The following is a 16,221-nucleotide window of genomic DNA, read 5'->3' as shown; positions in this document are numbered from 1 at the left end:
CCACCACAATATAATGTCTCTTGTACAAAAGGGTGAGAGAAAAAATGTACTAAGTTATACAGGGTGATTCATGAAGTTCTCCCCCCACTTTCTACAGCACATTGTACTAGTAAAAATAATGAAAAAATGTTATATAAACATAGGTCCGAAAACGCTTCGTTAGCGAGTTACAGCTAGCGAAAGATTTCGCCTGAATTCCTGGGTAAAGAGTAAAATAAAGCCATACTGAACTTTTGGAAAGGTTAATTAAGTAAGAAATATCGTGGATTCTTATGTATTTTTACCTGATAAAGCTAATAAAATAGGTTTCAGAACTGTACCTGTAGTAGTTTTTGAGGGATTCAGGGTTAAATGCAAAAAATTGTTTGCAATGTTAAATGCAATTGGGTTAAATGCAATGCAAAAAAATACAGAATACCATTGTTTGATCAGCTGTTATTCGTGCGTTACCAACTTAGAAATTAATAAAACAAAAAACTGCATTTCGATGATTAGTAACAATAATGGGAAAAATGTTTGCTTCATTTATTTTCAAACATTTGATGTAAATTTTTATTAAAAAAAAAAAATACAACGTAATAAAACATGATATTTTTATTTACAAACAAATTTATTTAACAGTTATCTTGATTTCTCAATTTATCTCATCATTAAGGAACAAACATTTTGTTTTTGTTTTATTTTAACTAAATACCGTACGGTATTTCTTTACAGCTAGTAATGTATTATACTGAATAACATTTTTTTGGTACTTATTTCTGTTTTATTTTAGACTTTGATTATATCAATTTTCTCAGAATTAAATTCTCTACAATTAATGTTTGCTGATTTTATGTATTTATTACCAATTTAACAAAGTTACTGTACATCAAACTTAAAAAAAACATTATTACGTGCCCCAATTTTTTGCATTTAACCCTGAATCCCTCAAAAACTACTACAGGTACAGTTCTGAAACCTATTTTATTAGCTTTATCAGGTAAAAATACATAAGAATCCACGATATTTCTTACTTAATTAACCTTTCCAAAAGTTCAGTATGGCTTTATTTTTACTCTTTACCCAGGAATTCAGGCGAAATCTTTCGCTAGCTGTAACTCTCGCTAACGAAGCGTTTTCGGACCTATGTTTATATCACATTTTTTCATTATTTTTACTAGTACAATGTGCTGTAGAAGTGGGGGGAGAACTTCATGAACCACCCTGTATAAGGAAACCACTCTCTATACAAAATTTAAGAAGGAAAGAATAGCAAATGTTATTGAATAAAAAATTTAATAAAATTAACAACAAAACTACTAGTTCAACTTTCTTTCTTAGAATCCGAGGTTTCACCAGACTTCTGCTCCGACCCTGATGTTGGTTTGCTTGGATAGACAGCAAATAGACTTAGTTCAAATGCACAAACACAGAACGCAAAACCGGTCTGAACCTGAAAATAAACAAGCTTGTTTGAAACATAACAGGTTTGTTGACAAAATTGTTAAACGAACATAAAAATTTAGTGTTACTTTGAGTAATTTAAATTCCAGAATCGCAAAAATTCAGAATCATGGAGCAGTTTATTAATAGAGGTAGAATTAAGGGAAGTGGGCCCTCACCTTCAACAAATACACACAAATATCTTCTAAACAATGTGTTGATTCTGTGAATATTTTCTCACTAAATGAAGTATTTGCTCTTCTCATAGAAAGTTTGGGTAAATAAATTACAACTCTACAAAGTATTCAAAACGATTCATATACCACTGATAAAGCTAAACTTTGTAAGACCTCTATGAAAATATTATTAAATTTATATTCTGTAATTTTAGAGCTTCTCAGTTTTTCTTTTAAGAATAGTGAATTAATATTACATAGCAATATGCTACACAGTTATAATACAAGAAGGTAGGAAGGTACTCTAGACTTTTTAATTTGGCCAAAATTAGATAGTGGCCAAAACAGTCGAATGCCTTGCTCAGGTTGAAGTATACACTGGAGACAGTGTTGCCTGACTCCATTTAGTGTTGGAACTCCAACATCCAGTGTTGGAGTTTATTTTCCATTATAAATTCAACTAGATCGGCAATCACAGTTGTTGACTTTCCTTTTGTGAAGCCATGTTGTTTCTTTGTTAAGAGGTTATTTCTTGAAGGTGTGGAAGCAATCTTTAAAAGTTACTTTTCAATAATTTTTGAGGCAGTAGATAGAAGGGAGATGGGTTGGTAGTTAACTGGTTCATCTTTCTTACCCTGTTTATGTTTGGGATATATTTTAGCAGTTTTAAGTCTAGAGGGAAAAGATGCCTTGTTTATAGTGCAGTCATTGAAGCATTATTGCTCCGAATTTTTTTACTGTGAAACGAATTGCATACAATTTTGGAATTAGGTTCATCTTACCCTTAACTTCAAAAGTGAAAATGATTTGAACTCCGCAACCACCCTGGGGATGGTTGCCACCCCTTCTCGGGGATGAATTTTTTTTTCAAAATAACCTCGGATATCGATAGAAGGCCTAATTTTAAGCAAAAAATCATCTATAAAGTTTTTCGAAAAATCCAATACTTTTCAAGTTATTGGCAATTGAAAATTCAAAATTTTTTCACGTTTTTCATTGGTTTTTTGCAAATATCTCCAAAAATATACGTTTTATTGAAAATTTTATAAAGAACAAAATTGTAGCAGGTAAAAAAATGAACAATGTGGTTTTTTTTATAAAGTATTCTAAGTGCAATATTAAGCTAGATATTAAAGATCAAAGACGTTTTTTATTTTGTCTGAAATTTAATAGATGTGGTCAATGCCATCCAGCGGCGAGCAGATGCATTTTAGGCATGCTAATAAAAAAAGGTTTTGTAGTGCTAGAAATAAGCTTTAAAATGAGCACTATTAAAAGTCTTTTGCACGTAAAATAAGTGAGCTGTATTGCAAATAAGAGGAGCATCTAATGTTTTTTCTTTTAAATCAATGGGTTTCACAAAAGTGCCATTTCCACAAAAAATTAAAATTAATCGTATTCCGCCTAGAATTAACATGATAGATTGTACCAGTTTTGGCTGCTTCAGGACACATATTTTTCAAAAAAGTCATGATTAAAAAAAATTTCAAATTTTTAAAAAACCACCTTTTTTTTCATAATATCTAAAAAATGACGACAGATACGTATAACAGTGTAGGGATGAAAAATTTAGGTATTTTTCTGACAAACAATTTGGTTTTTTTGTTTTTTCTATCAAACAAAAATTGACGGAGATATGATTGTTTAAAGAGCGTGTGGCAGCGCAATCACAGCCTCTCTTAAGCCCTTTAACCCTTCACCATTTAGAAAAAGGTTTTTTACTACATATTGCAATGAAGGATGTTGCAGCTCTCTTAATTACCTTTACAATGGTTTTTTATAAATTGTGATAGCATGAAAATTGAAGGAGTTATGGTCCATTTTTTTTTCTACTTGGTAACTGAAAATTTCGGAGTGTGAATATTTGGAGCAATGTGAAAGTACGCAGTATAATAGAGACCCAAAGCTATTGTAATGTGTGTGTATATATATATATATATATATATATATATACATAATATGGCTCATATATTTTGGAAACGTTGGCATGAATACATACCAACGTTCTTATATGTATATATAACACATTTGAGTTGAAGGGGCCAACGAAAAAGCCAGGTGATCAGCTGTGCGTGCTCCATTTATTCGTTATAATGTGACCAGTATATTTCCGTCTGCAAAGGAATGAGCACGTGTTTAATATAATATTTTAACTAGACACCAATTTCAATACATTTTTGTTTAGTAAAAAAATATACGTAGATAAAAAAACTATCTTGCGGATGCAGAAAAGTTGGTCTGTTTTGTAATAGTACCTGTGGAACGTGCAGTGGAGATAACTGCCAAAATAGCCCTCCAATTCAGCCAGAAGATGTTGAATGTGACAGTGACTCCGACATTGAGTCATGAATAATAATATTATATTTTAATAATAATAGTACAATTTTATATTATTTGTAAATATTTTATTCAATAAATGGCAATTTTTTACTCTAAATTACATTATTTTTAAATACATAATCATATATATTTACTGTTTTAATTTAGGGGTAGTTTTAAAGGGTAGAAAAGCTTAAGAATATGATAATCATTTTTGAGAGTGTGGAATAATATTTAAATCCTTTTCATTTTATCAAAAAACATTTTTTTAACAATTTTTTTATCAAGGGGTAGTTTTCAAGGGTTGAAAGGGGGTTAAAAATTTGATAATTATTATAGAGAATATAAAATATTACTTACTCTATACTTACATCTGTTTATGTCATACCAAAGTATTTTTTTGTGATTTTTTCAATTTTAGGGATTGTTTGCAAGGGTTGTAAAGATTTTTCAAGGGTTGAAAAATGATTTGAATATGAAGGTAATTGTGTTAGAAAACACTTTGCAATTTCACCACTTTCTATTAGACATGTTTTCTAGCGATAAAATGTCAATTTTTCCATTAAGGGGTTTGTTTACACCCCTTAAAAATAATAGGCGGAGTTCAGATCATTTTTCACTTTTTGATGTTAAGGGTAAGATGAGCCTAATTCCAAAATTTCATGCAAATCGGTTCACAGTAAAAAAATTCGGAGGTAAGACCGTATTTTTTCGCTTCAATGACTGCACTATTAAGGGATATGTTACAAATAGCTAAAATAGGAGTCAAAAGTGTTTTTCTGCAGAGTTTTATAATTTTTATACTTAGATGCCTATTTTTAAAGTAAATTCTATTTCACACTTTATGTCATGTTTGGTAACAATACAGTTAATATTTTAAATTGCACTATTCTTTGTACCTTGTGCACATTGTGAAACAAAGGAATTTGACAATGGATTAACAACTGGGATTGTTTCAGTTGGTTGACAGGAAACAGTAAAGGGATTTCACATGTGGCTGTCCTGCGAAATATCAAAATTAACATGTATTAGTATTTTAGACATTTCTTTTACACATGAATGATAACTCTTGACTTTGGCATGTTATTAATGTACTTGTAACTGTTTCATTTATTTACAAACTCCATCATCTTGAAACTTTAAACAAAAAATAACATTATAAGTATATAAACCTATTTTTAAAACACATGTGTTTGTATGTTTTGTGTTAATTGACTTACAATCAATTTGAAATATGTTCACTTATTATGATTCAATTATATAATCCTACAACTCTTCAATGGCTTTGACTGTCCTTGTTACACTGGAGATAACCATTCATCAAAGTGTACTGAGTTCTGGGGGATTATTTCAGTCAGTTCTGATGCTAGGGCTGTGCCATTTATAACTTTGATCGTTATCATTCAAATATTTACTACCGGAGCCTCTCACTCCACAGATGGCAGTCTGAGCGCTCATATTAGTAATGCCTCAATTTACAGAATTGGATGAATGACTTCTTTTGAAACTAGCATAATCACAGCCAATGTCCTCCCCCTCAGCAAACCATTTGTAAATTCCAATAGGCATTTTAATGAAAACACCTTTTTTGTGTTTCAAAACAGGTACTTCGAATTACAACTAAAATCTGGTAGTTTGGATCACCACAATATACTTTCTCTTGTACATGAGGGTGAGAGAAAAAAAATGTACAAGTCACACAAGGGAACCACTCTCTATAAAAAATTTAAGAAGGAAAGAATAGCAAATGGTATAAAATAAAAAATTTAATAAAATGAACAATAAAACTACAAACAGTTTAACTTTCTTTCTTAGAATCCGAGGTTTCACCAGACTTCTGCTCCGACTCTGATGTCGGTTTGCTTGGATAGATAGCAAACAGACTTAGCTCAAATGCAAAAACACAGAATGAAAAACCGGTCTGAACCTGAAAATAAACAAGGTTGTTTGAAAAATAACAGCTTTGTCAACAAAGCTTAAACGAAAGCTTAAAGCTTAAAGTTGTTAAACGAACATAAAAATTTAATGTTACTTTGAGTAATTTCAATTCCAGAATCGCAAAAATTCAGAATCATGGAGCAGTTTATTAATAGAGATAGAATTAAGGGAAGTGGGCCCTCATCTTCAACAAAATGCACACAAATTTCTTCTGCACAATGTCTTGATTTTTGTGAATGTTTTCTTCCGAAATGAAGTATTTGCTATTCTCATTAGATGGAGTTTAGGTAACTAAATTGCAACTCTAAAATTCTGTAAGACTGCCATGAAAATATTATTAAATTTATATTCTGTAATTTTAGAGCTTCTCAGTTTTTCTTTTAAGAATAATGAATTTACATAGAAATATGCTACACAGTTACAGTACAAGGTAGGAGTACCCCAGACTTTTTAATTTGGCCAAAATTAGATTGTGGCCAAAGCAGTCAAATGCCTTGCTCAGATTCAGGTATACACTGGAGACAGTGTTGCCTGACTCCATTATAAACTTCACTAGATCAGCAATCACAGTTGTCGTTGACTTTCCTTTTGTGAAGCCATGTTGTTTGTTTGTTAAGAGGCTATTTCTTGAAAATGTGTAAGTAATCTTTAAGAACTAATTTTCAATAATTTTTAGGCAGTAGGTAGAAGGGAGATGGGTTGGTAGTTGGCTGGTTCATATTTATTTCCTTGTTTGTTTTGGATATATTTTAGCATTTTTAAGTCTGGAGGAGAATATGCCTCGTTTAAGGGACATGTTACAAATAGCTAAAACAGGATTCAAAAGTGTTTTCCCACAGAGTTTGATAATTTTTTATATGTTATCAATTTTAGTTGATGGTTTAGACTTAATGGAATTTGTAACTGTTTGTATCTCTTCAGTTGTTGCAGGGTGAAGCATAGGCAAAGGGGTTTCAATTTTAATGAGGTTTCCCTGGAAATAGTTACAACTCATTTGGTTGCTGAATGTCTCTTCTGCAGTTCTATAAAAAATAAGTTAATATTATTTGCAATTTCTGTGGCATCTGTAACCTTTTGCCACCCATTGTTAAGCATTTCATAGATACTGGCTGAGCTGCATGGGCTGCTTTCTGTTCGCTATTTATAATTTCCCATATTGCTTTGCTCTTGTTGCTAGCCTGACAGATGTGTTCAGTGCTTGCTTCAAGTCATAAGATTTATTTTTTTTCCGGTTGCTTCAGTTTTTTGTTTCTGGTTTCCTGACAGTCTGTACTATTCCTGTGCCTTAAGAAATTCTTCTTTTAGGATCTTTGTTTTTTCATTGTAAGTAATTTGTGTATGCACTCTCTGGATAATCCGAGATTTTCTGTGTGGACAAGCACAGTTTAAAGTGCTTGTAATGGTATTGCTAAAGTTGTTGTAACCTTTGTGATGTAAGATCCCAATGACAGTGATAAAAGCAGCTAAATCGTGATTGTGTAAAGTTTTGGCTCATTTGGTTAATTCTTCTCTAGTATCAGGCATATTTCCTGAGAAGCTTAAACTATCCAAAATAATACATATAGACAAAAAAGGTAATGAGAAAGACTTGAAAAATTAAAGGCCAATATCTTGTGTCCAGTAATTTCAAAATTGTTTGAAAAGGCGAAATGCACATATGATATTATGAATATTTAGAAAAATATCATATCCTTGATGACATGCAACATGGATTTCATCAAGAAAAGTTAGTTTTGTCTGTAGTAATTTCATTTTTAGAACTTGTAATAGAGTCTATTGATAGATGTGTAAGTGTAGTAGGAATTGTTATGGACATGTCAAATGCGTTTGACAGTGTTGAGCATTCCATTTTGCTTTCCGTTGTTGGAGCTGTTTCAAATTACAAGTATGTTCATAAAATATTTACTGCTACAGTAAGAAAGTAGTAACTGAGTTGAAAATATAGATAAGGAGTCCCAAAATGAGCCTTTTAAAACTTACTATACTCTTAGTTTAAATTAATGATAATTGACAAAATACTGTACATTCATTCATTGTATGGTTGTACATTCATAGCTCATGCTGTTATGCTCGTTATACATTTTGGTTATGTGTGGAAACACACTTTTAGAAGCTGTGCTAGAAAGAACAAACTTGATTGAATTGCACTTAGTCCTATAAGGACTTCTTTCATGACTGGGCTTCTTTCAGATAAATAAGATATTCAGAATTGACAAGGATGAGGGTTGGGGTCACCTTCTGCCAAGATTCCATATGTGTCCATCATAAAGAGTGATGTGGGGCACTATCTCAGACAAGCCATCTTAGAAGAAGGAGAGGCTTGTTCTGTTCTAGTTTCTCCCAGTTATCACGGGCTGGAGATGGTACTTCCTAGCATTTAGGTTTGAAAAAATCTTTAATACTAAAGGAGCTCCACCCACTCGTAGCAACCATCCTTCACAGTAAACTACACCTATCAATCAACCCTTCACTTCAATATCTCGTAAACCAATAAAAATTCCATTCGGACTGCTTGTGATTTCTGATTTGACAATCATCATTTACTACTACTGGCCATTGATCCCTTGTCAGTAATCGGTTATTGCGAGGAGGCATGTTGTGAACTGTATTATTTAGTTCTGTTTGTAATAATTAGTATTGTTTTATTCAAACAATGTTTTAGAGATAGAGTGCATGGAATATACACACACAACATGTTTGTTGTGATTTCTGACTTCCGCTTGTCACAATCGGTAAAAAGTTGATGTTTATTTTAACATGTTTTTTCAGTCTATACATCGGAAATATCAGTTTACATAGTTGTGAAACAAAGTGTCACTATTTTTTTCACTTAACAATGAAAAATGACCAAAAAATTGTATTATCTTAAAATAAACATACAAATTAAAGTAGGAACTGTGTAAAAAGAGCTGAGGAATTGAAGTCTGACAATTCCACTATGAATTGAATAATTGAGAATCATAACTATTCCATACTTTATTTATATTGAGCTGTGTGCAATTAATTTTGGTTAATGAGAGTATGAAAGTTGTCTCACATTGTTTCTTATAACATGTCAGCCCGTAATTAGTTTTGTCTTATTGTACATATTTTGAGATTGTCACATACGTACGGTTTTCTTTTTTTGACTAATAAATGACATTTTACTTTCAGTATGAAATGAACAACAATAAGTTCCTCACCTGGAGAGCTACTTTGTTTATCGCAATGCCGTACAACGTCCACAGAAACGTGACACAGAGCGCTGACACTATTATCGGGAATGGCAGGTCCTTTGTACTCTTTGATGCGATCACGTATTTCTGGAATTGAAGAAATGAAATATAGTACATATCACATACACTGAAATACTTACAAAAACAATAATTCTGTAGGGAACTGAAAAGCATGGGTAATGTTTATTAGCCAGCATGGGAAGTTCAAGGGAAACTAAATCGAACTGCTCAGTAAGGCAGATCTCAAAATGCATATTCCCACCAAAACATCATGAAAAGTCTCTTATGAACAATGAATATTGTATACAACATTCCAACTTTGTTCAACAATTCGTACAAGAATTATCAAGCCATTGATATAAATAAACATTAAAAAAAATAATTAACTGATAGATTGAATTTCTTAGAACAGTGTAATGATCTTTTTACAACTAGAATAAAAAACTTCCGAACAAAGAAGAAAACTATTTGTTTATAAATACAATCCCCACTGCACAGACATTAAAAATAAAATCACATCTAGGGAAAAGACACAAATTGGCAAATAGAAATAGAACAAAAGAAAATTCAAGACCACTAAACATAAAAAACAACTCTAAGGCTTTTAATTAATGTATAATTTAAAGGTCTTTGACCGTTAATAATGATTTTACTGGTAAAATACTAATTGACACTTTTTGTGTCAATTGCACTTAGGAAGTTACTTGATCGACAACAAATGGGTATGCTAACGTTTCCAGGGTTACAAATGTTAAGAGATGGGGGTTTGTTAATTAAAAAAATGTATGTCAATGGTTTCTGAGTCAATTTAAACATTTACACAAATTGAAATATAAAGATAATTTATCATATTTGTACATTCGATTTTGTATTATTTATTTGTTAACAGAAAAACTTTATTTTGAATCATTACTTGTTTTAAATTTATCAAATGTTTCATTTTGTAAATTAAAAGAGTTAGATTAAATTACTGGGTTGGATTTAATATCCATTATTTTTATTGATACATGGAGTGAATAAGATCAACTATTATAATACAAATAGGGTTTTACAACTTACTAATAAAAATATATTTTACAAAAAATATTATTTTGTTCAAACTATTCACAAGTGTGACATGTTGAATCGTGATTTCTTTTTATTAATAGTTAAAGGTTGCAAATATAACTCGGCAAAGCAAATTTTGGTTGCAAAAAAACATTGCAGTTTTGTGACTGCAATGTTTGTGTTATTCATGTTGTTTTGATTTTATAAGTCAAAATTTCTGTCTAAACCTTTTTAACTATACTATATTAAGTGCTTTAACTAGATATATAAGTGTAATGTAACTTCAAGATTTTTTAATTGTATAACATGTGTGCACATTATGTATAAAGATGATTTGAATTTGATTTGGAATCAAAGTCAAAGTAAAAAATCTCTTTATTTACATAGTCTTCAAGACTAGTAGTGGCGTCAACATGATGTTAGGGAATCGCTGTTTCAGTATGTTATATCGGCATAAATGTGGTGCAGCATTAAGGGGGGTCGGCATGTCCTATCTTCCCTATGTAAAATACCATATCTTTAGGTACACATATCTCAATAACTAATAAAGATATCCAGTTAATTCTTTTTTTTGTTGTGTTCCCCACACCTTAATCTTTAATTAGAGCGATTGGTTTTTATTTCTCAAAATGTTTTTCCCAAAAAAATCTTTTTTTTAATTAGTCATTAAATATTTGCGGATGTTATTTGTATATTTTTTTAATGACAAATTTAAAAATAGGAAATATCATAAAACCCATCGCTTAAAACAAAGATATAAGTGTGGGGGAACACAACAAAAAAAGAATTAACTGGATATCTTTAGTAGTTTTTGATATATGTGTACCTAAATGTAAAAAAATCTACTTTTCGGAAAACGCCAAAAAACCAACTTTATTATGAAAAACGGAAAAAAAAAAAACCTACCTTAGTGCATGCCTGCTCCATAGGAAGGGTTGTCAGGGTCTTCCATATCTTCATAAACATCTTCTAACCTCTTATTGGCAATGCTGAGCTGTTTACGGCACCGTTTTTCAATTTCTTGCATAGCTTTATCCGATTTTTTTATCCGCACCTCGTCAAGCTCCTTCATGACACGGATGCAGTTTGACCAGGATTGATTCCAAGTTTGTGTAAAATTTTACACTTTATAATATTACCACGGTTGTAAGTAGCTATTGCTTCACACACTCCTAGTTCCAAGGTATTCTTCATTACAAAAAAACTGCTTTAGGAACCCCGAGACCAGATGACACTGTTCAGGGATTCGCTAGGATTCTGCGTGCCCCCGTGCAGACACTTACGCAGCAGATGCTCTTGAGAGAGATCCTGAAAATAGGCTTTATTTCATCCATAACAATTGGAGGCAGATGGGTGTGGTCCTTATGATTGTATGGTTTTTCCTCAGCTATAGCTTTCTTGAATTTGCACCATGTATCAGGTCCATTGGGGCATAGTGCATGAGCAGGTTCAGCGTTAGATGAAACAAGATGAAAGTAAGTCGCCCAGACTGCTGCTTTCATTTTCTGCAAACTATCTGTATTCCTCATAATTGCCAGACCATAATATGTCTGTATTTCATCTATAACAGAGTTAGTCAAGCGACCACGGCCTCCTATCTTTTTTACCATCGGAAAGATCTTTTTTCCCTATTTTAGTCTTTAGAGTTCGGAGCCTGGTGCCCATACGTTTTCTAACATGAGCTATACACTCTAACTTTTTCTGTTACATACTCTGGGCCATAAGGGGCTTCCTTTTGAATGGTTGGGAATGCAGCACTGTCGCCGTCACCTAAGTAATATCTGTATTTGATACCCCCTAGTAGCCTCTGATTTCCTGAACATGTCAACAACACCGGCCACCTCCATTCCACCACTTGTCCCGGCATAGTTAGCAGCACAATTACCTTCATGTTGTTGATTTAGTCTGTTTTTGCACCTACAAAATCTGCCTAAATACCCTAACCAATCTACTACTTTCCCGGGTATTAGCGGCAATAGCAGTAATAACACCGTTGTGTGAGACATGGCCGCGGGCGCTGACAGGTTCCGTCAAAAATACCAGTTATATTCATATCGCCATCATTTTCAACCACAGCTTCTGTGGCTGCTTGTTTCATTTCTTCTTCACAAATTTCTTTTGCTGTTGCTGCAAGGGTTTTGTTGTATACCTTGAAAGAAGGAGGCTTTGGTAAGTTCATAACTGAAACAAAATGTCTTCGCTGCCTGCTCCCCCTTCCCAATACAGCGAAAAGCATAAACTGCTCGAACATTTACTTCTGATCTACGGTTTCCTAATTTTTCACTGTTACTAGATGATACAGAAAATCCACACTCAATTACACTTTATTTCAATTGTCACAGATAGGCCTACTCTGTTACTTGTTTGAAGTGAAAGTGAACCATTGCATTGAGAGCAAACCGCTATGTCTAAAAGCAACTTCTCAAAACTCAGCAAGTTTACAATATCATTACTACAATTGTTACTCATACTTATGTATTTGCTCATACTCATCTAAACTACTAACTAACTTTTTCCCTGATGTGCTCTGTTTATTTAGATTACAATCATCCACTTGGTCCAGGAGTAGGCGTAAGTTCAGTGACATTGGAGCTAACACTAGGCCTAGCAGAAGTATCGGTACTTTGGGATTATACCGACCACACCCAGACATGAATCGTTATTTCACACATTTCGTTTCTACTGATTACTAGATTAGCGTAGAGAACAATATTTCGTCAATATAAAAACAGGAATTGTCTTATCGCAAACACCTCCCCATCCTCAGACAGAGGTCAAAGTCGAGCGTCTAGTAGATAACGTGATTTGCAGAGTCTCGCCGCCCGTTCAGCTGGTGCATCGCTTTGTTGTACTTCCGTGTTTTACCTCTACATTTCTCCAAACACAAAAATTTCAACAAAAACAAACATTTACCAAACTAAACTTTTTATTAAAAAAACACTCAAAACTTGTTTTTATTCTTGATCACATTCCGCCACCCAAAATGCGAGTGCCTCCGGCCATCAGCGCGGGCTTCGGCAGCACCTTCGGTGCTGCCCCGCGCTGATGTCGACGAAAAGAAAAACATCCCTTCGAGATAGTACCTATCAGTAAAATATCAAATTCTAGAGGGGCTAATCAGAAATATAAATTGAATTGTAATGGAAAGGCAATGATGTACCGTGCAAATCACGTGATGCCGCGCGGCCTGCCGTAATCAGGATTCTCGAGAAAGATAAGATAACAGCGACAACAATACCGATCAAAATACCTGGAAATGCTTGTAAGTTTGTAATTTTGTAATTGAAGAGTTGTTTTTTCGTTCTATCATGTTTGTTTCTATAAATTTCTATTTTTTGTGTTCTTCATACTGGTGTGGTCGGTATATCCCAAAGTACCGAAGTATCACCACCACTTCCATTGTTTGTCTTCCAAGCTGGTACCCCACTGAATAAAACTTTTACGTTTTTTAAATGTCTTACTAGGTACGCGAGGCATTTCGAATAAAAATATAAACTACAACCACTTTCAATAACTTTGGTAACTAAATTTCACCATTGAAGCATAAACAATCACTGTCACAACATTACAAACACAAAATAACCAACAAGTCAGACAAACAATAAACAGAACATCTGACTGACACAACCAAAAGTGTATCACGTGATGAAGTGTTGCCAACACAGCTATAATAACAAAAAAAAATCTTTCGTAACAGTTTTAGAGTGAGTACTATATTGAAGCCCAGTTCGGCGTGGTGGAGCCACGAAAAAATTACGGTGCATACTGTAAATAAAATGTCTCATAAAAAAATAAATATAATAATAATAACAGTAATTTTGATATCAAATTAAAGCTAAAAAAGTAGAGGAATTTAGATAGCTAAAAATCTAAAAATCGATAATTTTGACGAAAATTCGTTCCGACCCCCCTTAAACTTATTGTTACAGAGGTGACAATTATTGGAACTCTCTTTTTCAGACAAACTTACAACAGCATAAAGATGGTACAGCATTAGACTTATTGTAACAGCGGTTACAATTGTGGCAAACCTAGCTTCCAACAGCGACTTGTCCTCGTAGAGTGTATAAGCTGTTAATGGTACCAATATGGTTGACCATCGTAGCATGCACTTTTGAGCCTCTGCCTGTCAATCATAAAAACTAAGTATTAGTAATATAGTAATAATAGTAATTAAACTAATTAATACAAATCTAATAATTTGTAACTTTACCTCCTTGTTTTTAGTTTATTTCTAATGATGGGGAATTTGAACTAGTTAAATGAATTTCATGTATATTGCAGTTAGGGTAAATTTTGATACTAAAGTTTTTTTTAAATTTAAATTTGATCATTTATTTGATTTAGAATTGCATACTCTAAAATTAATATTAAAAATCAATTTTTGATTATAAAAAACAAAATGTTACATAATTATGTAACAAACCTCACTCTATTGTTTAAAAATATTAAAAATCATAAATCAATTATTTAACAATTAAATGTCATGTTTCATTATAACAGATGTAAATGTTGAGTTTAGCTCCAGTTCACCTTCCTCTTAGTGCAGTCTGAAATCTCAAGCTGTTACAGAGTTGACTCTTGGAATCTGAAGTCATGTTTGTCAGAATAGATTCAAATAAAAGAAGGAGACAAAGAAGCTCAAAATAAACTCTTTACATCGTTTCGAAACCAGAGACACCTTTACTACAAAATATAGTGTAATCTAGGTGAAGATGTATTCTCTTTGTCTCAACAGGTGCACAGTTGTAAATTGTACATATTATGTGTTGTGTAGAAAACTCGGTTGCTCCACCCTGCTTTGAGATCGTGCCTAAAACGTCTTAGTGCACTTAGTTGTGCCGACTTTTTTTTATCTCTTTAGGCAAACATGTTTCCAGATTTCAGGAGTCAAATATGTGACAGTGTCAGGTATCCGACGCTGCACTAAGAGGAAGGTGAACTGGAGCTAAACTCAACATCTACATTGAATCAACTCTTCTCACCATCGCTACATTATTATTACCATGTTCTAGCCATTATTTCTTATATCTTTATAATAATGGTGTTTGCTGTTTGTAAATAAATAATATATGTCATATGATCCTTATCTTACAGGTTTAAAATTAATTTTTGGTAAATGTCCTTAAAAATCCCATTGCCTGTTCTGAATTTAAACATATTTTATGTGATTGAGCAATTTGATGTTGGCTATGAAAAAAATGGACTAATATCCTTCAAATGTGGCAAGGATATTTAAAAATAATATAAAAGACATATGTAAAAATACAATTGTTTTCATGTTAATGCTACAGCATTCAATACATTTTTTGGCTCAATTTAATTAATTTAACATAATATAACCATATTATGAAAACCTTCACTGTATTTGAAAAATACAGTATACACACATTAATAAGTTCTGATTTCACTTTAACCAGCTGTATCTTGGTCCCTTATTTACCAAACTATAAGGCATTTATTATTTGCATAATATATATAATTTATTACATTACATATATTAAATTAATATAAATATAATATAATATTTAATATATATATTATAATAATATATATATATAAAAATGAATGTTTGTATGTTTGTCCTTTATGGAATCGTGAACTATTGGACCGATCATGATGAAAATTTGTACGTATATGTATTTTTCCACGGAGAAGGTTTATAAGCTATGCCCATCCCTTTCCCGATTCAGGATTCCGCCCCACTGGTTACAGAAATACCCATAAGAAATGCATTGCAGCAAACATATGTTAACGTCTTTTCAAATTTTTAATCAGCTGTTCTTTGTAAACATATATTACACTTATAGTTTTAAAGCATAGAGTAAGCTTAAGAGAAACGACAAATTTTGTTTAAACTGTTTTTGCAATCACTGTTAAACATAGACTTTACTATCCAGATAATACAATTCAAATTTGACGTAAAAATTCACCTTTAACTGCAATATTTATTTAATATAAACCATGCTCATGCTTGATCAGAAGAGTAATGCAGATATCATAATTACTATCTTACGTTGGCTACAAATATAAAGAATGTTATAAAATCAACCTTAGTTGTTTTTTTTGACAGAAGTATGGTTCTCAAAACTCCGTGTGTACAT

The 16,221-nt window shown here is 32.4% G+C and overlaps 1 protein-coding gene across 7 annotated transcripts in view; it reads right to left on the bottom strand.

The window, feature by feature from the left end:
* Positions 1-1,256: 1,256 nt before the first annotated feature.
* Positions 1,257-16,221, bottom strand: part of LOC124371479 (sugar transporter SWEET1-like) — a 28,477-nt gene continuing 13,512 nt past the window's right edge. For 6 of the 7 annotated variants that reach the window (XM_046829818.1, XM_046829819.1, XM_046829816.1 and 3 more), the window contains exons 5-7: positions 14,088-14,243; positions 9,038-9,157; positions 1,257-1,432 (exon numbers count right to left, since the gene is read on the bottom strand). In XM_046829818.1, the coding sequence (XP_046685774.1) occupies positions 1,304-1,432; positions 9,038-9,157; positions 14,088-14,243 (405 nt within the window). In that variant the 3' untranslated portion in view covers positions 1,257-1,303. Of the gene's footprint in view, positions 1,433-5,668; positions 5,845-9,037; positions 9,158-14,087; positions 14,244-16,221 lie in introns of those variants that run through there. The other variant, XM_046829814.1, reaches the window with a different exon arrangement.

This window comes from Homalodisca vitripennis, unplaced genomic scaffold (assembly GCF_021130785.1).
Source record: "Homalodisca vitripennis isolate AUS2020 unplaced genomic scaffold, UT_GWSS_2.1 ScUCBcl_1481;HRSCAF=5165, whole genome shotgun sequence".
In the NCBI taxonomy this organism is placed as follows: Eukaryota; Metazoa; Arthropoda; class Insecta; order Hemiptera; family Cicadellidae; genus Homalodisca; species Homalodisca vitripennis.
The sequence above is the reverse complement of the archived record's forward strand: the minus strand, read 5'-3'. Positions and strand labels throughout refer to the sequence as shown.